This window comes from Onychomys torridus, chromosome X (assembly GCF_903995425.1).
Source record: "Onychomys torridus chromosome X, mOncTor1.1, whole genome shotgun sequence".
In the NCBI taxonomy this organism is placed as follows: Eukaryota; Metazoa; Chordata; class Mammalia; order Rodentia; family Cricetidae; genus Onychomys; species Onychomys torridus.
The window spans coordinates 100,988,308-101,011,204 of NC_050466.1; the positions used below are offsets into that span (position 1 = coordinate 100,988,308).

Consider the following 22,897-nt stretch of genomic DNA (forward strand, 5'->3'; position numbering starts at 1 on the left):
TATTTAATGAAAGAAGAATAGAGCCATGAATTTATATATGTTTAGTACATAGAAATAACCACAGGATTTTTTTTACAGAAGTAAGTAATTTCATAATCTAGCCATAAAACCTTTGTGATAAGAAACTTAGCTTTGTATACAAAAGAGAAAAGGATCATTGATTATATGTAGAAAAGCCCCCAAATATAGTGATAGCTTCCCTATTTGGTTAAGGAAATGTACATTACTACTTTTTGGTACTTACCAATGTAGTCTATTTATGATAATATCTTTTCAGTAACTGATAAATGAACTGTATAACAAAATCAAATAGCTCTGCTAATGGTAAAGTGACAGACTAGAAAATAGATTTAAAGGCTGCATACTCTTTCATTCCTCCTACATATTCACTCTAGTAATCCTAGATACATGTTTGCATTTGTTATTTATACACCTTTTGACAGATTTTTGAAACAAAGAAGCAGTTCTTAAAACAAACAAACAAACAAATTAAAAGAAACAACAAAACATTGAAATGTATTAAATAACACAGTCATTAGAAGAAAAAAGTGGTAACACAAAAATTGTTTTTTTATTTTTGAGATTGTGTTTTAATTACATTTTTCTCTTCCCTTTTCTCTCAACAAACTGTCCCATATACCCATTCTCTCTCTCTCTTTCGAATTCATGGCCAACCTTTTCGCCAACTATCATCACATGAAAATTGTATAATTATGTATATCCCCAAATATAACCTGTTTAGTTCATATAATGTTACTTTTATGTATGTTTTTCAAGAATAACTGTTTGCTACTGAACTACAAATTGGTGTGCTATTCCCAGGGGAGGGCCACCTCTCCCACTCCCAACTTTCCACAGTTACCTGTGTGCAACCGAAGATTTTAGTGTGCAATATAGATTAGTTTCTTTGATACTTATAAAGGTGCAAAGGTTAAAAGGTTCTTAAAGTCCTTATAGGCTTATTTAGCCATCAGTTTCGTTTTTCTTATATATTAAAGGTTTGGGAAACACTGGGGATATATATGAAACTGGGCAGAAGTTTTGTTTGGTTAGTAAAACTTAGTAAGTTTTATTGATTTCTGCATGTTTAATTTGTCTGTAGAGTGTGCATGTGATTGTGTATAGTATGTATGCATGTGTGTGTGTGTGTGTGTGTGTGTGTGTGTGTGTGAATGTCACCCTTGTGTGAATGATATAAAAGAGGTCAGTCTTGCTTCAGAAACAAGAATATAGGGAATGATATGATTAATGGCTCCATATTTAGGAAATAAGTAAAATGTTGATATTGGCTTACTTTCACCTTCTTGTTGGCCATTTAGAAATAAGAAAAATTATAAGTCCCACCTCCACAAAATTCTGAAATACCCATTGGGATGGGAAGGAAAGCTCTTTAGAGAAAGGGAAAAGATATAACATTGCTGAATCTTTTTTGGGGGAATTGTTATGACCCGAGGCCATTTTCTTTAGTAGAAATCTGTAACTCTATTACCTTGCCTTCCAACAGAGTAAAGCCCTAAACCATGTGACATTTCACATTATTTTTACTCTGTGGGAATTAGACCAGAAATGTAATAACTATCCATAAATGTAAAGCACTATCTATTAGCAATACAGGTTTTCCTACCTTCTTTGTGCTCTTCCCTTCTAGTGTGTCATTGTGTGTAACCTATCAAAAATTTCTGCACAATTTAAGAGATCTTTTGGTGAAATATAATAAAGCCTTGAATAATTAGAAGCTAATTAACTAAAACTCTCAATTAACCAGTTTTATTTATTTTTTGCTACACTCTCCTTTTAGAAGGAAGAGGCAAATGACAAGAAAACAAGCTGTTAACAGGTATTTATGTATTTATTTTTTAAAAATCAACTCCCTGAGAATGTCCTGAAGCCTTTACAGATTCAGTCCAATTTCCATAGCATTGTCTTCTATGTTATACTTGATAAGATAGGAAAGGAAAGCTATTTAAAAGTCTTAGTATCAAACCTGTAATTTTGACTAATCCTTAGTGATAAGAAAAAAAAAAAGAAATCGGAATGGCTAATTAGAACTGATCTATCTATGAGAAGTTTCTTATTAATTGGGGTTTCTATGGTTTCACTATTTCTGGTTAGTGATCATTTATATTTATTAATTCTGATTGGATCATGTGATCCCACAGAAGAGTGATAACTTGCAGACAAATTAAGCAAATCCCTTTCTGGGACTGAAAAGTAGAAGGTAGAGAAAAGCTACAAGTTGATGGAGATTAAGGGTCAGTGACATAAAAACTATAACACTTATATAAAATAATTAGAAGCTAATTTTAATATCTACCTACATTTTGTCTGTGGAATTCTTAGGAAGGTACATTCACTTTTACAGGGCAGCACAGGTTATTAAGTGTGCTACCGCAATAGTAGTAAATAACCAGAATTGTTCTGTCAGGCATGGGGATATGTTTGCATGCCTAGTAATCCTTAAGTACTTTAAATTCTTCCCCGTCTGAGAATAAATTTTTTTTAAAAATCTAATTTTCAAGAAGATCTATATCTGAAATTTCCTAAAACACTTATGAAAATTTCACCTAGTTTGAAATCATCTATAGCATGTTATCCCGAATCTCATATCTTTTAGATTTTTAATGTAGAAATGAGTGATAATGACAAAGGAAGGTAGCCCGTGATCATACAGTATGTTTTAATATTGCCTGACAGTTATGTTCCATCTTTATTTCCTTGTGCTCCGCTCAAGTGAAACCTCTTTTTTGATGATAGTTTTCCTCCTTCCTTGGCTCCATGTTTTCTATATGTATTGTATAAGAAAAACATAGGACTTTGAGGGAGATATGGACCATACTGTGTAATGTACTCTACATTTTTAATGTGGAAAATGAAAATCACTTTGTTTATGTTTCTGATATGTTAGAACCTTTTTTTGTGCTAAAAATTAGTTGTAAATATCATGCACACTAAATAATACCCAAATGACCTGAAGCAGTGGATGTACCTCCTTAATTGCTAAAATTTGTATTTGACTGACATCAGCGAAGGACAGACTAGTATCAACTAGACATTGAAAATGAATAATTTCAACTGAACAAAATGTATTGAGTTTTGCAATTAGATTTGGCTCTTGAAAGTGTTGACTTTGTATGACAGGGATTGAATTTAGGCATGGGAATCACTTTCATTTTTATTTTCTCAATAAAAAGGCATGGAAATTATGCCAAATTCTCTTAATTAAATTAATGATAGCTTATAACTGTATCAATTCATTTCTGGATTAACAAAATTTTGGGATGTTTTTGATAAAATTTTACACTTACTAAAGTATGAGAAAAATCATGAAGTGTTCTTTGAAAGTGTATGTGAGTCTTTCATATAGAGAAACCAAGAGAGTCATAACTGTAAGGCTTTTGGAGGTGAGGATAGAAATATAAGTAAAAAACCATAAGCAATAGAGAATAGGAAGGACTAACATGAACTAGAAAATATACAATTTTACCAATCGCGGTGGATACGGATACTATTCACCTCAGCAGATTGCTGCCATGTAGGACTACATACAGGTTTATATTGTTAAGGCATTACTTTTTAAGAGATGATAGATATCTGTACTTTTATGTGAAATTCTCCAACTATTAAAAGATCCTCAAAAGTTCAATAAAACAAGAGAGAGAGAGAAATATGGGATGTTGCCCATCGGTTTTTGCCAACTGTGCTCTAATCGTAAATCCTTGATTACTCCACTTACCAAAAGAAATCATAGTTTTACATATACCTCAATCTCTTGATAATGGAAATTGGATGTAAAGTAAATAAGTGGAGAGCTTGTCATATTTTGGTACTCAAAATGGTAGTTATGCATGTCAAGATATTTTATTGCATAAAAATATGTGGTTATAGTTTTTCCTTCAAGTGGTTTGAAAATTAAAATAATTACAATTTTTTACTTTCATGTTAATCAATCAAATGTACTGTATAGTAGTTCAATACAACCACTTCTAAAAGAGAATATTTAAGCATTATATCACCTGACGTAATTAAGATTTTTTATTTGAAGCCCACTTGTTTTTCTTTAATGGAAAGACAGGCATGTGTACAACATATGCTGTTTTATTGAAAATTGACTTGGCTTTAAATAAATGCCCAACTCCATCTAGTAAAGTAGCTTTATTTTTACAAATGTTTAAAATAAGAAATAAAAGAAATTCATTTAACACAACAAAACTCCTCATTTGAACTCTTGCTTGGCACTGAAAAAGAAAAAAGCAGTGAGTCCTCTGAGATTTTCTTGAAAGGTAACTGACTGCTCTGAGGCTCTGCTTGTTTGTCTGTCCTGCCCTAGACCTTAACACATGATCCCACTGTGAGCCAGTGCTTTTTCCATCTGGACATTTCTCTCCTCACTGGTCATCCAAACTCATATTTGTTTTAAAAGGAAACAAATTCCAGCCTCTCTAGATAGAAAAAAAAAAAAAGAAAAGAAAACGAAGGAAAAAATATCAAAATACCCCACTGGTATGCCTACTTTATCAGACCATTTGACTACATATATTGTGCTACATGTTAATAATTCAACATATTTAAATATACCAACTAGTTAACTAAATGAAACTGTAATGTTTTAACACTTTTGATAAAAACAAGGGAATTCGAAACAAACGTTTGAAAAATAATTGATTCTTTTTGTTGTGGGTTCATCAGTTCATCCTATCAGGCCTGGAAGTAGATGATATTATAATCTGTATTTTACAATGATGATATTGTGGAACAGAGAATGGTATGTAACTTGCCTGAAAATTTAAAACCCATACTTATCAGAGCAATTATTTAAATGGTATTGATTTTAAAATAAATATGATCTATATATTTTATAACCTGTAAATTTTGAAATCAGGCTAATTGCCACATTTTATCAACATGTATATCTATATGACTATACATATACATATATGTCCACATTTATCACCTGCAAAAAATGGTATCTCTATTCAGAAATCAGTTTTTGTGATATGAATTTAATTTTGTAAAATTTGTGAGCATAATTAAAACACAGTTCATTCAAATAGAGCAGGAAACATGAGAAATAGTCATTGAGAGCTCTGATTTTTGAAAATACTAAATCTGTTAAGCATTAATAATATAATGATCCATCTCTTTTCTATTCTTCATCAGAGTCAAAACTATTTTAAAGTTTGTATGTGCCAGTGCTTTGAATTTTTTAAATAATATTGGTATTTATGCATATACAATATTCTGTGGATAGTGCAGAAAATACAAGGTAAGATCTCAGTTATACTATCTTGAGTCTATCTTCAGGATTTTCCCACTCTGAAACATTATATTACAAAAACTGAAATAAAATAAAATGCTAGCTATCATCTAGTATGGCTGTATCTGCTTTCTTGCATGATTCCAATTGATGAAGAGATTACTCAAATATGTTTGAATCTGGCAGTGATTTTAAGAGAACTCATGTTGAATGCTCAGTGAATTAATTCACTATTTCTTTTTAGATAAGCTGGTAATTGGATTTTGCATTCTGGAATGACTTGATTAGAATGATCTGGATCTTTACTCTGAGAATTAGTGCAGAACTATCAAGATTTCCTATATTCAGTGTGCTAAAACAAACAAACAAACAAACAAAAACAAAACAAAACAAAAACATTCATTTGATAATAGTTTTATATGGTAAGAGGCCGAACTAGTGAAAGTAAACATTTAAAATTGATTTTATTTAAATCCCCAGAGTTGCAAATGCATTAAATGTCCACAACTAATAGCTACTCTCCCACAAATATATCCCCTTGTAGGACAAAATGCCTATGATTCTCAATGACCTCATTGTCCAAATGTGACAAGAAGCCCTTTTGAGGGTTATTACTCACTTTGTCTTGTTTGTGATCTGACTGAAGGACTCAGATTTAAGAACTTTCACCACTATATTTGCTAACCAACATCCTATTTTTCAGTTAAATTCTATTATAAAAAGCACTGATTTGTTTATTTTATCACTTGAACTAATTTAATAGAGAGAACTTTTGCCAGTTGAATCCTGACTATTTTTTCTCAGGTCTTCCTTATACTATGTATGGTGATTTATGCAAATTATCCAACTTTTAAAATAAGCAGTAGACTAATTACTTAAAACATGACATATTCTAAAGTTATGAAGTGCAATTCAAAGACATAGTTCAGACAATATTCAATATTTCATTGACTAAACAGTTGTTTTACAAAGTTGTAAAGACTATTTAGAAAAATATACTTTCATTTAAAAATATTATGATTGCTCTTATTTGTTATAAAAAAACAGAAAGTCTAAACTTCATTTGTTGTGTTTGTCAAGCATATTTCCAAAAAATAAAATATATTTGAGATATTGATGATTCCTTATTTACAAAACCAATTGCAATCATCACGTGGCATTCACATTTTTGAGTCTAAAAAAAACCCGACAAACATTTATTTATTTATTTATTTATTTATTTATTTATTTATTTATTATTTATTTATTTATTTAATCCACAAAACATCAAAATCAAGGACACTTCTGTCTTTATGACTTAAAAAATACTTTCTTTGCTACTGATAGCATTTAGAAAATAATACTTTAACATTAATATTAAAAACATTTTTTGTTAGTTTAAAAAACCCAGTCTGAACCTTGAGCAAGTAATTTACAAGCTGTTTCCTTGGGATTACCTACATTCTTGTCCACTCTGACCTTGTAATTTTGCTCACAGTTGGAAATGTAATGCAGAGTGACTAAGATAATGTTGTTTACACAGACTTTAAGTGGAGTGACATTATAGTGAAGCAAGTGTCACATCACCCAAAGTGAAGGGAGACTTAATTACCATAATCCTGTGAACACTAAAATTTCTTTGCCATGTGTAGCATAATAATGTAATGTTCTGCATGGTACATTTAATAATGTGAAGAGAAAAAGCACATTAGGCCTCAGACTGTGTTTTTCTATAAGTGAAGAGAAGTGAAATTGTAGAAAGAAAATAGAATTTTGAAGTAGGATGCTTGTCTGAATGTTCAGGTGAATTTTTTCTTTCTTTGAACCCCAAAGAGTTGCCTAGTGATGTGAAAATGAAAGGACTGCTTAAATATCCATAAATCCAGACACCAGTGAGTAGGGTGACAGACCATGAATTTCCTGGAGGGCGCATGGGTAGTGTTAACTAAATGACTAAGACAGGATAAAGAGGAAAGGCTGATAACCACCTATTATTGTGCAATGGTGAACATATCATTAATTTACAAAGAAAGTGGTGACATTTTCTAAAATTGTATAGCCCTATTCTTAAAAGTTTGTCAGTGTAACTAATTAGTTGCTAAAATGGAGTTGATTCTAAGACTCAGTATGAATGCATTTGGAAAGGCAGGGACATTGTCCATAAATTGGTATGGTGTGTAATACATCTTGATGAATGGTGCGAAATAGTGTTAAGAAATGGGACTATTATGCCAAAATGGCCGTTCATTGGTTTGTAGTCCTTGAAGGAATTATGTTCCATGGCAACGTGCTCTAAAGTCCTGCAGATAAACACGAAGTACCCCAAGGACGTGTCCTGCTTTCTGTCTTTGATAACACTGAGTTTTCAATACAAGGAATTCACTGTCTGGCATCTTTTTCAGTGTACTGGAACTATAAAATATGCTGTTACTATAGATTATTACTTGGGGTTAATTGTTTTTAAGTCATTTTATTGTTTGGAAGAAGGAAAGTTTAAAATAAATCAGCAGTAAAATGTAAAAATAAATTTAAAGATCTTTAGAAAGCTGATATGTTAAAATATATATCTCAATCAATAGATTCATGCTACTGATGTGTTATTAACAATTCACAAATCATAATACCAGATAATCTGATATGTACTATGTTCCAGAATTTTTAAAAAAAAACATGCAAAACTATAACTACAAAAATAATATTGCATCATGTTAATATCAGCTTTTTATGATTGGACAAGCTTAAAAAACCTTTGAAACTTACTAATATCAAACATGGCAACATATTAAATATACAAACAAAACTATTTTTGATTTTCATTTAGATATTTTCATTTCATTTGCCATTTCCTTTTGCTTATTGAGTTTTAGCTAAACAGCATATTATTGTAAGAAAACTTCTGAATTCTCATGTTGCTTTAAAACAATTTAACTTAAATTACAATTTTTATTTTATTATAAGGCCACATTCAGTTACATATTGATTTATATAATATTCTAAGTATTAATAAAATAACATTTTAAATAATTTTGTCATGAGATATCTGTCAATAAAGCATCCAGTGTAGGCAAAATATTGTTGCAGCAGGTATGGTAGTGCTCACCTATAAAGCAAACTTTGAGACAGGAGGATTGCAAAAAGTTCTAGTCCAGCATGCTTTATATAGTGAATATTAGGACCCTGTCATAAATCCACTTAAATGTTCTTTATAACTTTAAATTTTTAGTAGTACTAAAAGTAAATTGTTTCTTAATTTGTGTTTGTCCAATTTTCTTTCTTCAAAAAATTTCTCAATGTGATTTCTGGGACTAAATTAGACAGCAATTAACATAGGGATAAAATACTTTTTAAAAAGTGAGCTTGCCATAATAACGTGTGTGTGTGTGTATGTGTGTGTGTGTGTGTGTGTGTGTGTGTGTGTGTATCTGTCTGTCTGTCTGTCTGACTGACTGTATACACATGGTCTCACATATGCTTATTATGAGATCTACCATGGAGCTTTAATTTCAGCTTGTTTTTTTTTAATAAAATTTTATGACAGCTATAAATTTGTAGAAAACTTTCAATGTTTTTACTGAGTTTTCCCATGACCATTCCCTTTATTGTTAATACCTTAGAATTAATGAATCAATTTGTGATGCTATTGTTTAGTTTCTATTTTATTTAAACTCCCTCAGTATTTAACTAGTGCTGGTATTTTAAGACATAAAAAATCATATTTCATTTCGTTGACATGTCTCCTTGTACTTCTTTTGATTGCCATCAATTTTCTCTCTGTTTTTGATGACCTTGACAGATCTGTACACTTCCGGTAAGGTTCTCTTGCATATCCCACCTCAGGGTTTGTCTGAAGCTTTTCTTTCTCTTTTCAGACAGGGTTTCACTGTGTAAGCCTGGCTGTCCTGGAACTCACTTTTGTACACCAGACTGGCCTCAAATAAACAGAGATCTCCCTGCCTCTGCCCTGGAGTGCTGGGACTAAAGGTGTGTGCCACCACACCCAGCCTCTTTTCCTGTAATTGATTTGGGATTGTGTACTTTACAGAGGAAGATCATAGAGATAAAATGCAATTTTTACTGTATTGTCTCTCTACTTTTGATATTGACCTTGATGCCCTGGCTCAATAAGTGTTCACCATGTTTCCTCACTGTGAAGTTACTTTTTTGGTTCTTAAACTAGAAGATGTCCCATATTTATAATAGCCCGTTTCTCCAAAGTATGGTTCGGCAAATTTTGATCTTCTCAATCCTGAGCAAGTATTGAAGGGGGCTAAGACAGAGGATAATAGAAATGGTGTCAGTTCCATTTCCCTCATCATATCCAGAAACAAGATAGACTTTTAAAGCCACACACACTGTTATTCATACATTAAAAGTGCATTGTGTATCATCTGCCACACATATACTGTCTGCAGCTTGCTCATTTAAACTGATCCCAATAAACTACTTTATTAACTATTCATTAGTCATAATAGATTCATTGCATTTCTCCTTTGCAGAGGATTCTGGGGGGGGTCAAATAAATTTGGAAAATAGAGAATTTGTATTAAAAAAAATACATGTTTCTACTGAAGGTTTTCCGTGAACAAATGATTTGGTTTACAAATTTATAAGAGACAACTTTATCTATATATTCAGTTACTTTTAAATAAATAAAAAAACTTCAGGAAGCTAATATTCAAAGAATATTTTCATAAATACTTTTTATGGGGGTAATAGTCATGAATTTGTACTTAGAAATCATGTGTTCAATCACTTACTCTACCATTAACTGGCCCTATGATCACAGAAAAAACACTTGACACCTACAAGTCTCTACTCCATTTAAGGGAGCTAATATTAACTGTTTGCTGTTTTTGTGAAGAGCCAAACAGGTGAATGCAAAAGTTTGTGAAAATCCTTTGAAAATGTTCAGTGATAAATTTATAAGCACCTTGAATGTGGTGACCATGTCTTTATTTTACTAGTCAGTGCATTTCCAAATTTCATTCATTTTCATGGTGTTAATATTCAATAATCAATAAATAGGCACTAATAAATTGAACATATTATTGTGTTATTTTATATTCCTCCCCAAGTAGTGTACAATAACTTATTGCAATTTTTAAGCTATTTTAAAAATCAGGTATCCACTTGTCAAAAGCTCGTAGGAAACACACAGCCAAAGTGGCTGTGTTATATGCAAAAAGTACCCTGGCTTTCTTAGTCTAGCTTTTATTTGGTTGGGCTTGTGCTCCTACTCAATGGCTGACTGCCTTCTGATTAGTTTTCAGTTGCTTTAAGCTGACCAGATTTTCCTTTGAAATAAGGGCACTGGAGCTTTCACCTCACCAGTGTGGTGATGGGAATTCCCTGCTGCAGAGCCACCGAGCTAGTGCTGGAAGAGGAGGAGCACCTGTGAGCACAGGCTGTCAGAAGGCCCACAGAGCCCTGGTGTGCTCAGGCTACAGCTGCTAGGTTGAGAAGGGGTTGGATGCACTTTGTCACTCCTTCTGCAACCACTAAAGGATCTCTACTTTCTTTTGATGTATAATTTGCATTGATTAACAGTAGTTAGAGAAGGGTCCCTTTTGTACTACTGAAGACTAACTAGATCTTTGAGAGGAGTGGCATGGCAGACCCTGTTATGCAAAATATTTTGATGAGAAGAGTAATGTGACCTCACATCTTCCATATTGTCTAAATCTCCATTCAATAGCACATTTAGTAAGTATTCCCAGAAGAAAAGGTATTAGGTTCAAGCTTCTATTTTTAGAAAATGGACTGGAGCATGTTTACTATACTTGAATTTGATGTGTTTCCAGCCTTCAGAGAAGTGCTAGGTCAATATTTGAAATCTATGAGGAATGCATCTAGTTTTGGAAATTGCAAAAACATTTAAGACAACTCTTGACTTTGGAGTTTGTAAGGCAATGGTTAAGATCAGTTTCAGGATCTTTTTCTTAACATAGAAATCATAATGATGCATAATTTTGTCTATCTGGTAATTCATGAACTCTAAAAATCAGAAAAAAGTGTCCAAGTAAAGCAAAACTTTGTGTGGAATAATGATGCCTGGTATTTCCAACAAGAGTTGGTCAGAAATTCTCTAATGGTAGTTCAACAATTTTTATAGTATTGTTCTTATTTACACTAAGAAATAGTAAGGAATTTTCTCATGATTTCCCTGTTCTGCTCAAAAGTGTAGTATAGACTTTAAGAGTTGTAAAAGATATGTAATGGGTGGGGAAGGGATGAAGGCTTAATATTAGATTATGTGTATTATGATGGTATACAGGGTATGTTTATTATTTTTATCTTTTAAACTACTACTTTCTTTAAAAACATTAATTGCCTATTTAGAATTATAAATGTTATTTTACTATATGAGTTTTGCTTTTGTTCAAATACATAGGATTGATACTTAATGAAATTGATAGATGCTGTGACAAGTCTCTCGTATATTGTAGGGGAACTATAACTATTTTTCTATGTAGGATATAGTCAATTTCTTTTAAATGAACAATCACAGTGAGCTTTAAACAAACTTTACAACTTTAATCTATAAATTACATTTCAGATTCTTTCCTTGTGTAAATCTACTGAGTTTTAGGAACTTTCACCACAATAAATTCTAGCACTGCAAAATAATTAGTGAAATTAAGTTGAAAATATTGTAAACAAGTAAAGTTATTACTCATTCTATGTCAAACTGCAAATGTGGGAGGATATTTTAAATGATAAATTAAGCATGAACTGCTTTAATCTGTAAGCTGAACAAGTTAGCAAACGACTTGCGTCTGTAATTAGTATTTATAGCCACAGGAGAGTGCCTCTATTACAAAGAGTGACAGGAAATTGATCAGTTTAGGTTACCATAGCAACCAAAATAGTTCTATTGCTTGTGTTGGGCTTAGTCTATCACCTTATATATCTATGCTTAGAAATATTTGTATTAACTGGAAAAATAAACTAGTTAATAATGCAAAAGATGTTAGACCACTGAAATGACAAAGTCCAGATAAACACTGGACTATTTGGTAACAAGCGTAAGTGTTCTATGGTTGTCATGACATTTTTTTTTCAAAGCAAATGATGTCTTCCAAAAAAGTCTTAAAACTAGATGGAAATGCAAATCTCTTTATGACAGTATGTGGCTGTCGCATTCATAATGAGAGGCAATCATTGATGATTTATGAGATGATACCATGGCAACAAAGTCTTTCATCATTAGCACCCCTTGGATACTTTTTTATCAGTTGCTCGTGAGTGCCTCTGAAATGTTTCCACCATGACATACAAGAAGATCTAGTCAGATCTGAATCTGTTAGATCTAATTTAAAACACGGCAGAGATGTTGACAATCTCAGAATCAACGAAGTAAAAACTGTCTTATTAAAAAAAAATTCCAATAAAACAGGAAACATTTTCAGTAGCTGAAAATGAACAGACTTGACTCTGCTTCTTAACCTTTCAGTAATTCTTACTGTCTGTCTTAAATCTGGAGTGAATGCTGTTAGTCTTTTAAAGTTATATTGTCTGGTAATAACCTTTCTTAATAGATTTGACTTTAATTTTTTTTTATTAATCTAGGTTAAATGTATACTTGAGTATTTTAGAATGGCTTTAGCATGTTTGGTAGGCCAAGGAATAACATGTTTGTTTTTCGTAGAGGTGACTATGCATCTGTGTTAATCTGTAATGGTCTGCTGCAGATTGCTTATAATATTGGAAAATTATGAACTTTCCATATTAATGATAGTTCATAAACATGAAATCTTTGATATTTTCATATTTAGGAAGATCCCTGGATTATTTAGCCAATAATCTGATTGAAGGAAATCATTAGCTAAGATTTTTAAGGCCCTTTCTAATGAAATATGACAATGATTAATAGAGTTGTAGAATTAGCAACAATTGGAGATAATTAATATTACACACCAAAGTTGTTAGATTTAAAACCAAGAATATAATGGAAATACACATTTCAAAATTAATCCATGTTTATGCATGATTTTTCATAACATATGTAAAACATTTTTAGAACACATTTCTTTTGTAAGTCAAGAAATTTACAGGAGAAAAGTGTATAACACGCCTATCCTTCAGTTATAGAAGCCAATGACACAAAACAGGATCTTTTGTTATTGTTTTTACTTATATAATTGTTTCAAGGCTGTGCAAGCTTCTGCAGCTTTAGGAGAGCCAAATATGTGGAGTTTGTAATTTTTGTTCTCAATTAAAATTTAAGAAAATGGAATTTACCCATGAACACAATGACTTACTTCAGTTAATATGAAAAATAAGTTAATTCTGATTTTGAATCTTTTCCCTCATGGCAGAGAAACCCCAGTAAACTATTATTTTATTGAGGGGAGAATACATTATTTTATTATTTATATCCTTTACTGAAGATTGTAATACACAATCACACACATATAAATTCCTCATTTTGATATAGAAGATACTGTTTCTGAAATAGTCTTTGTATCCTTTTTCCTATCCTTTTCTATAGGAGATTTATATTACAAATATTGCTTAGTTGAAGGTTACAACCATGATACATTATTGTAAATAATGTTCATTTTAATTTAATCAAACTGACAACAGTTCTTGGCCCAATCAATATTTTACATGAGAATGCAGAAAATATAAAAGATACAGAAAAATTGTTTGTTTCCCAGCCGTTTATGATTTATTGGCAGAGGTACCAACTATAAACATGAATCAACCCAACAAAATTGGGTGTTTTTAATTAAGAAAGGAAAATATCATATTTTATGATAGAGAATGTAGGCCTCAGAGTTAATGTTGTTTATTGTAAGGAGATAATTATTAAAATGTTATTTAATGTAGTGGATTATGAGTCAGAAGGAAATACATTGGAATCATAAACATAAGTGAACTTGTGACATAGTTGATAAACAAAATATTGCTATAGGTTTTAATGTGAACAAAAAGAGAGTTGTAAATAATTATGATATACATTAAGGAAAAATCCAGTTTACACTGAAGTGGTAGCTGTGGAGAACATTAGAAACAACATTTAGAATTGCATAGTAAATTGATTTGCTTCTCTGCCTCTGTTCTTGACTACCTTTGAGTATTAATCCCCCTTCACATTGTTATACATGGTTACCCTTCTTATTCTTAAGATGAAGTTCAAATATTTTAGCAAAATTTCCAGGTACTTTGTCAGTGGTTCTCATATGGAGATGGTTTTTGTTTCCAGTGTATGTTTGGTAATGTTTAGAAACATTTTTCTTTGTTATACTTGGTTGTGGAGGTGCTACTCATATCTAGTGAATGGCAGAATGCTACAGAACAACTTGTATTCAATGAATGCTGCACCTCCACCCCAAACAAAGAATTGGCAACTTAAGATATCAGTAATGGTAATATTGAGAAAGGTGATCTGCTATTCTTTACCATCAAAATCATCCATATTGTCAAATGCACCCCAAGGTTACCTTCTATATTACTGTTAATTCTGTCATTTTCATATCTATAAAATTACATTTCCCTCTTATGGTCAGGATTTCATAAATGTATTCTCTATTTGTGATATACTTCTGTCCTCCTGATCCACAGACATTTACTCTTCATCATGCACAGTCTAATGATAACATTTCTAGCCTTTATCAGTTTCTTAAAATGTTGCTTGAGAACCAATAAATCTTACCTAAGGAAATACATAGGTTGATGGAGGGGTCACATGCTATGGTAAACAAAGATGAAAAGAGTCTTGGATTTTATGCTTAATAGTTCTGGTATTGGAGGAAGAAGTAATTTGAGAGGGTCCCAAAGTAGGAATTCTCATAGCTTAAAGTTGGTCACTTATTTGATATAGATAATAAAAGAAGGGGTAAAGTTGATTTCTACATACCTGGTAGACTTAAATCGCAGGAAAAATTGAAAAGCTTGGAAATAAGCTTTCATTTGATGATTCCAATGAGAAACTTTGTTTCATTGGTTTGGTAATACCTACCATCAGCTAGAAATGGAGTTTAGTCTGGATGAATTTGCTAGCTCTATAAGTGTGGACAAGACATTTATGACAAGTCTTAGTGGAACATGGAGAAACAATGATTATTTGCCTGGTGAGGTGTTTAAGGTTAAATTAATCAGTGAGTATCAAACACATATTCAGGTGTTGGACATATTGTTACCTTAGTTCTTACTACTATTATAATTACCATAATTATTCCTAATGTGGAATAATGGAATTACTTTCCTTCCTTGGTCCCCAACTTTTGAAATTATATCTTTCAGTACATGCACCTTTTGTGATGAGTCATAGTAATGATCACTTACTTTTCCTCAACTCCTACATTTAATTTTTCTATACTTCCCAATTCTTCACAATGCTATGATTATATAGGGATTTGCCATATAATTTCCATTATATTGCAGCTTCCTTGAAGGTAGAACAATGGCTGAATGTGTTATATTCTGTTATATATAATCTGTTATAGTATGGTGTAAGTAATATAAACATAACAAATAGTGGTCATTGTTATTGTCACCACTGGAGAATCATTGGCAGAACTGTGACTGTTGACCCTGAGATTTAATGTACTCTTTTATTTTTATTATGTATTAATGTTCATAATGTTTTTAAAGAACATAAATTATGCTGTATAAAATATAACACAGCATAGGGGTTGGGCATTTAGCTCAGTGGTAGAGCTCTTGCCTAGCAAGCACAAGGCCCTGGGTTCCATCCTCAGTTCCAATATATATATCACAGCATCATTTTAAATTAAGTATTAAGTAATTTGAATAATTTAAGGTGCATTTAATTGTGGCTAGCAAAGTTTTATTATTATAAGAAGTCCTTCCTCATGAGAAAAGTATTTATTAAAAAAATAGATATTTTCAAGCTGCTAACTGATAGTGAAAGATCATTTGTTTATAAACTATGAAAAATATTTTGCTTTTAATGCTAAACATTTGAAGGAACAGATGTTTACAGATTTCCCAAAATGTAATAGTAATATAAAAATATGAAATAAGCAGCATTCATGAATTTATATAAGTACATATCATATCTGATTTCCTTTGAGGCTTAACTATTATGTCTTATAGGTAATGATCAACCAATTATCAGAGTAAATAAATACAAAAGAAGTTTTAGATATGAATTTTAAAAATATAAAAATTGATTGCTCCATTCTCCTCTTTTTTAGTATGAAGAATTTTTTAAGGAAAATGGAGAAGCAAATTCATACCAGCAAATTAATAAAAAAGACTTTAGAATCAGTGTTAGAATAAATTAATTTATTTAATTATTTTTAATAGCCACCTACAGCAAAGTTGCTTAAATACAAACTTAAAGTATCAGATTTTAGCCTGCCAGAATGTAAGTCAGGTTTTAATGTAATGACAAAACAAACCATTAATGCCTCCATTGAACAACAACATTGTGAAAATGAATGACCATTATATACTTGGATTCCTGTTTTTAGTCCCATCTCTTGTGTGACATTTTGTCAATTATGTATCTTTAGTGGAATATTAATTTTTTTGTTTTTAGGAGAGAATAATATTGTCACTTTGTTTATGGGGCATGTAAAGTATGTATCAGTACTCAGTTAAAAAGTATGTGTACCCCTCAAAAATCTATAAACTTTAAGACAATATTGTTTATTATAGGTTAAATTGGTATTAAAAATTTAATAATGGAGTCCTTTAGGCTCATGGACAAACATTGTATTTTTTTATTATTGTAGAATTGAAATCAGTTCCTTGTGATGGAGAAGAACTTCCAAATTAAAATCGTATATATATAGAGATAAGCTGCAAAGTTTGGATTCTTTGCATCTGGTGTACTTACATGTGTGTATAATGTGCATGCACATGTGTATGCACATGTGTGGAGACTAGAAGTTGGCATTGGATGTCTTCCTTGGTTACTCTACACCAAATATACTGAGGCAGGTTCTCTCACTATGTCAAGAGCTCCCTACTTTGTCTAGTTAATGTTTCTGGTCTGTTCCATGGATGCCCTGTCTCATCCTCTCAAGTGCTGGGTTTATGGGTGATTGGGGGGTGGGTTGTGTGCCATTTGACATTTATGCAGGTTCTGGGGACCATAATTTGGTCCTCATACTTGTTTAGCAATCTTTTTATTTACTGAGTTACCCCTTATGCTATTGTCAAATTTTGATAGCTAAGTCAAGGTATTTTTTCAGGGACTTGTGGCCCAAATGTTTTGGAACAAGCGAATTACAGGTAGAAACATTAACTAAAATATTCGGTCTCAGTGATTTTGCATCAGATTTGTTGACTCATTTATCATAATTATGCACTGACCCTTATTTTCTGTTCTGCAATACATTTTGATATTCCCAAACCATCAGTTTCTAAGGATATTTGTGTGAAAAGGGCAGTGAGGTGATTTTTATGCTTTTCTTACAGATATGAAAACAAGTATCATGAGTTTTTTAATTCACAAATGATATATCTGGAACTTCAGTGGGTGCCATGTGACAGGATGTACAGTATTTCTTTCATTAAAATACCCAGCTGAGTGTTATGTAGTCATAGCCTAGGTTCAAAAATAATATAATTTGATGTGTATACTATGAAATAGAGATGGATTCTAAACTACAGCTATTTGAAACTAGAAGTATAAATGCTAAGCTAGTTGTATGGTTCACGTACTATGGGAACAAGTGATAGGGTTTCCTTCTTATCTGAAAGCCAAGAAAAATCTCAGATATAAATTGAGTGGATAACATTGATAATTCTCATAGAAGTATTATTTTATAAGTGTTTGCTTTGACACAAAGAATAGCACCTATCTCCTTTATCTAAGAATAGGGCAGGTGCTTTAATTGGAAACTAGTTATACTAATCTCACAAGATGAGAGAATTTGTGTATTTGAGACTAACTTGATTTAGACTGAACATTTTAGTCAGCATAATAATGTACAAATAAAATGGTAAACCTTGAGAATTAGTAGTAGCTCTCTTTCCAGGATTTATCTTTTCTAGATAATCTTGTTCAGCCCTTGAACCACCACTAGTCTCATGCACCGTGTATATTTTGCTTCCGTAACTGTGCCATAAACTTTTAGAGCAAAAGTATCATTAATTTATTTTTCCCTATATCCAATATTGTTCATATCATTAGTTGTTCAAGATATAACTGTAAAACATACATGTGAATTAATGATTAAGTAAGTATAAAGTCAAACAAATTTTAAAGTACTACTCAAATTGATATTAGATAGAAATATATTAAATATTTATCTCAGATCTTTCAACAGTTTAACTTTTTGTATCCCTCCAGAATACTCTAGGTACATGGTTCTGGTACTAATAATGTGACTAGAATATTTGGACAGCTATCTATTGGATAGAAATGAAAGCAACTTTTTCAGGTTACATCTATTTAGTGTATAGGACAACTGTTGTAGAGATTGCTTAGAATTTTTATTACACATTTGGAGTAGGGCATGGGTATTATGGCACTGTGCAATGATATACAAAAGTAACATAGGAAATGTAGGAACAGGAATAAAACTGGTATTTTCAGAGTTGACCTAGAGCCTATTTCAAACTGATAGATTCCATCTGTTCAAACAATAACAACAGCAACAAACAACAACAATGCCTAAACAAAAGCAACTGATACTAACTCTGAAGCAAACAGGTGAACAGGATATAAGACAGAGCATTGCCCTAAAGGCATTCTTAGAACATGGTAATTATTTAATCCCTGACTGAAAAACGATGCTGGCAGAATGTGTTGAACAGCTATGATGTACGATCAGTGTCAATTCAGTGGGCTGATAACCTATAGCTTGACATTCTTATCTGTGAATTTTGAGAGAGATGTCATTTTGTTATTGTTAGTTTGTTCACTTGCTCCTTTGATAGCAAAAGATAACCTTTCTACATAATGCAGCAATATGTTACTAAGTGAAAGATTTGGGGAAATATCAATGAAGTTCTGTTTTACTAATGAATAATCCTTCACACTTGGGTTCATATTCAGTAGCTGTTTCTCAAGATGGGATGATGTTTGCATATCAACAGCAGACAATAACTGTTTTGTCATATCATTAAATTACTTATGCCAAATAATAATGGCAGCTTCTTTTTTAAAAAAATAATACTTTGCTCCAAAATGTTGAATGGGCTTTAGAAATTAAACATTCTTGCTTAATAAATTAATATTTTGGTTTTGTGGTTTGTAATTGAAAAATAACACCTGTTCCTGGTTAGAACCTACTACTTGCTTTTCTAATAGTTCCCCTTTCTTTATGAATGCAGCAGGAATTTCACAGGCCTCCACAAAAACATGGAAAAATGAATCTGTTCCCCTTTCAGGGAGTCTGGGAATTAGAAGAAACTAATATTTTCATGACTACTTTTCAAACAATTTGCTTTTACTTGGTGGATTGCTTTCCATTACCATGATATCACTGGTCACCCATGATAGATTAATTCCCAGTGTCAATTTGAAATTCTTATCTCAGATCCTAAATTAAGTGTTTTGGAGCAAGTAAGCCAATACTGCTTGTTTTTCTATCATTCCCTGTTTTCTTTCCCAATTGACAATCTCTTTTCTGTTTCCTCTAAAGAAGACACCCACTATCCTGACCTTTACAATGTCATTGTTCTGTTCTCTTGTGAGGGTCTTTAATTAATGGTCTGACACATCTTTCTGCCACACTTTCTGTGTCTGTCCATCCATATTAATCATGTAGTTTATGGTCAAAGTTGTGCTTCGGACATGAGAATGGTTTCATCAGCTATTTGGCATTTGACAACTCTATCAAGTGTTAGTCTACTGGATGACTTTCTTGTTTAGATTTATTGCCAATATGTCCTGAGCACCTGTGTCTTATAAATGAGAATAACATTGGTGAAAATAAAACCCTAGGACTTAAAAGCAGATTACGTCTCTTGGATTCTCATGGCTGGGATATTATCCTTCTTTTATTCAGTACAGGGCTCATTTTTGGAGAAATGGTTAGCTATACTTAGTCAAGGTTGTTGTTTACTTTCTTTACTGTCCCCTGTGGTGTGCATCAGTCACTGGAAAACAGAACTCCAGCAGAAGCTGAGCTGTCTTGTTTGTTTTCTTTTGGCTATTTCAATTTTCCTTGATATTTTTTCTACAAGTAAAAGATTAATAAGCTTTCCATTCATATTCTACATCATCTCAGTTTTAACCAGTATAAGGTCATCATCATGACTTCAAATTTTAATACATATTATCATCTTCCTTCAAGGTCTGGATCAGTGGAAGTTTTTCTGGAAGCCTTTCCTCATTCTCTTTCTCCTTTTCCCTGTTCTAGTATTGGTATTTAATTTTGGATCTTCTTAAAATTTTTAAAACATATTTCCCTAAGTTTTCAAATAACAAATGCAGCATGTAACCTGAGTAATTAATACTTGTTACAGAACTCCATATGGAGGAAAAAAAATGTTGTGCTTTGTCTCCAATTAATGATTTCTAGCCAAAGGGAAATTACAGTGTTTTCTATAATCAAAGTGAAGTACTGAGAATGTTATATTTAGGAATATACATATATATGCAATAACAATTAGCAAAGAGATAAACTATGAATTTGAAAGAGTGGGGAGAGGTATATGGGAGAGTTTGGAGGGAAGGAAGGGAAGGAAGAAATCTTGTAATTAGGATCTCAAAAATAAAATTGAAAAATGACAAAAAATAAAGGGTAAAAAAGGGAACTGTGTGTCTAAGTCAGTACTAAGGACATGTACACACTAAGCATGTGTAAAGGACATTTGTGTAGGAATTTAACTAAATTGCATCCATGGAAAAATGTATTTTGTATCCTAAGAGAAAATGCAGAAGAATGGAGATAATGAGACTTTGAATTTTTTTGAATAAAAGAGTGGTCAGTATAAATTCCTAAAAACTTCTATGATTGTCTAGTATAGGATGAACATAGCTCAGAAAATTTACTTAAACATTATGTAGATGTGAGTCATTTACTACCTTTAATACCTTCAATTCCTTTCATTTAATATATTCCTATATTCTACGTGTTCCATGTCACAATTTTATATGGTATTTTCGTTTTTATTATTTTAAAGTTTTAATACAACTTACGTTGATTGTCTTCTTCCCCTCCTCTGTGCTTCTCCCAAATTCTTTCTCTTACTCACCTGATATATTGTTTAAAAAGACAGATCCTTTGCATGGCTTTATTTATCTGTCTATCTATCTATCTATCTATCTATCTATCTATCTATCTATCTTTCTATCTATCATCTATCTGTCTACATGTATTCACACATGTATTATAAGTGAATATTTTATTTAACAGAGGCCTGGGTGCCTTCCAATTATATTTATTGGTCAAAAGTAGAGAGAAATTTTCATCTGCTAAGTAAGAATGAGCATTGTAGATTCACTTAGTCATTACAGGGACCATTTTCTCACTGTCAGCCATTGAGTCACAAAATGGAAATTCCTGAAAGTGTAGCTGTAGAGGGAAATTACATAGAATGATATCATCATGAGGTAGGTTGTTTTTATAGGCAATCTCCTGATTCTTGAATTGTGGACAGGTTATCATAAACTGCGCAAATTATTGTCAGCTTCAGTAGGTAGCATGGTCTAGGAGAATGGTCCCAGTCTTCGGAATAAGGGAAATCCTTGTTCAAGTCCAAGTATTATTTATTTGAGCTACTTTGAAACTTTATGAGTTCGGTATTCTCAGCTGCAAAATCAGAATAAAAATAACTTGGAATGCCATTTTATAAATTAGAGACTTGACACATTTCAGTGGAAGACTCACCTGCAGTGAATATCCCCAGTAAGGGATTTTTCCTTTTGACTTCAGGTCCCTATGGAGAAGAAAACCTGCTAAGGAATAAAGGGAACTGGCTAGTCAATCACATGTACCTCAATGATGGGAAGGCATGCCAGCAAAGGCACAGTGCCAGTACCATATGCCAATTAAATAAGCAAGTGCACTTTCCCCGTGTCTATATTTTATTATGCTCCAGGTCCCTGAATAAGATAGTTTTCTTTTCACCAGAAATAAACATCACTGATGACTTTATTGTCTTGTGATGCATAAATGAGTAGGCAGACTGTTAATAAATTTTTGTGACAGACGCAGACATGCTCACTTTCTTTTCCTTACAGAATTATAAATTAGCATCTTTACAGAGGCCTCCCTTAAAATATTCCAGGGAGTTTATGCCTTGTCGAATAAAATCACAAGTACTGTACATGTATTTGTGCCTAAGCATTTTTCTTTTTGTTATAGAACACATTTACATGAACAAAAATCAGAACCTGTCACATTTCCCAGCAGCTTATTTTTATGCTATAATTGTGTTACAGAAAATTTACCCTCTGTATAACCCTTAATCATATTCATATGCACCTAAAGTGTATTGCTTAATGTCAGAAGTTAATAATAATAATAACATGCCTCATTTACATTTATGTAAGATTGAAAGAACACAAAAAAATAAACGTTTAAAGTTATTTGCTTCATTAAGACATGGATTAATAAAGGTTTGTGCATATAAATTCTATCACATTTTAATAATTTCAATAATATTCTATTTATTCTTTTTTCAGATAACATGTTGAGAAATTTCAAAGATTAGTATATTGAATGCTGCTTTTAACTGGTATTAAAGGACTTTTCATATAATAAAGCAAACCCAAAGAAAAATGTAAAT

The 22,897-nt window shown here is 31.9% G+C and overlaps 1 protein-coding gene across 3 annotated transcripts in view; it reads left to right on the plus strand.

Annotated features, from left to right (window-relative positions):
- Dach2 (dachshund family transcription factor 2) overlaps nucleotides 1–22,897 on the plus strand; it is a 508,482-nt gene that overhangs the window by 142,439 nt on the left and 343,146 nt on the right. For 2 of the 3 annotated variants that reach the window (XM_036174726.1, XM_036174725.1), the window contains exon 2: nucleotides 1,799–1,837. The exons of the other annotated variant lie outside the window; for it this stretch is intronic. In XM_036174726.1, coding sequence (XP_036030619.1) covers nucleotides 1,799–1,837 — 39 coding nt within the window. The remainder of the gene's footprint in view (nucleotides 1–1,798; nucleotides 1,838–22,897) is intronic. 3 annotated transcript variants of the gene reach the window in all.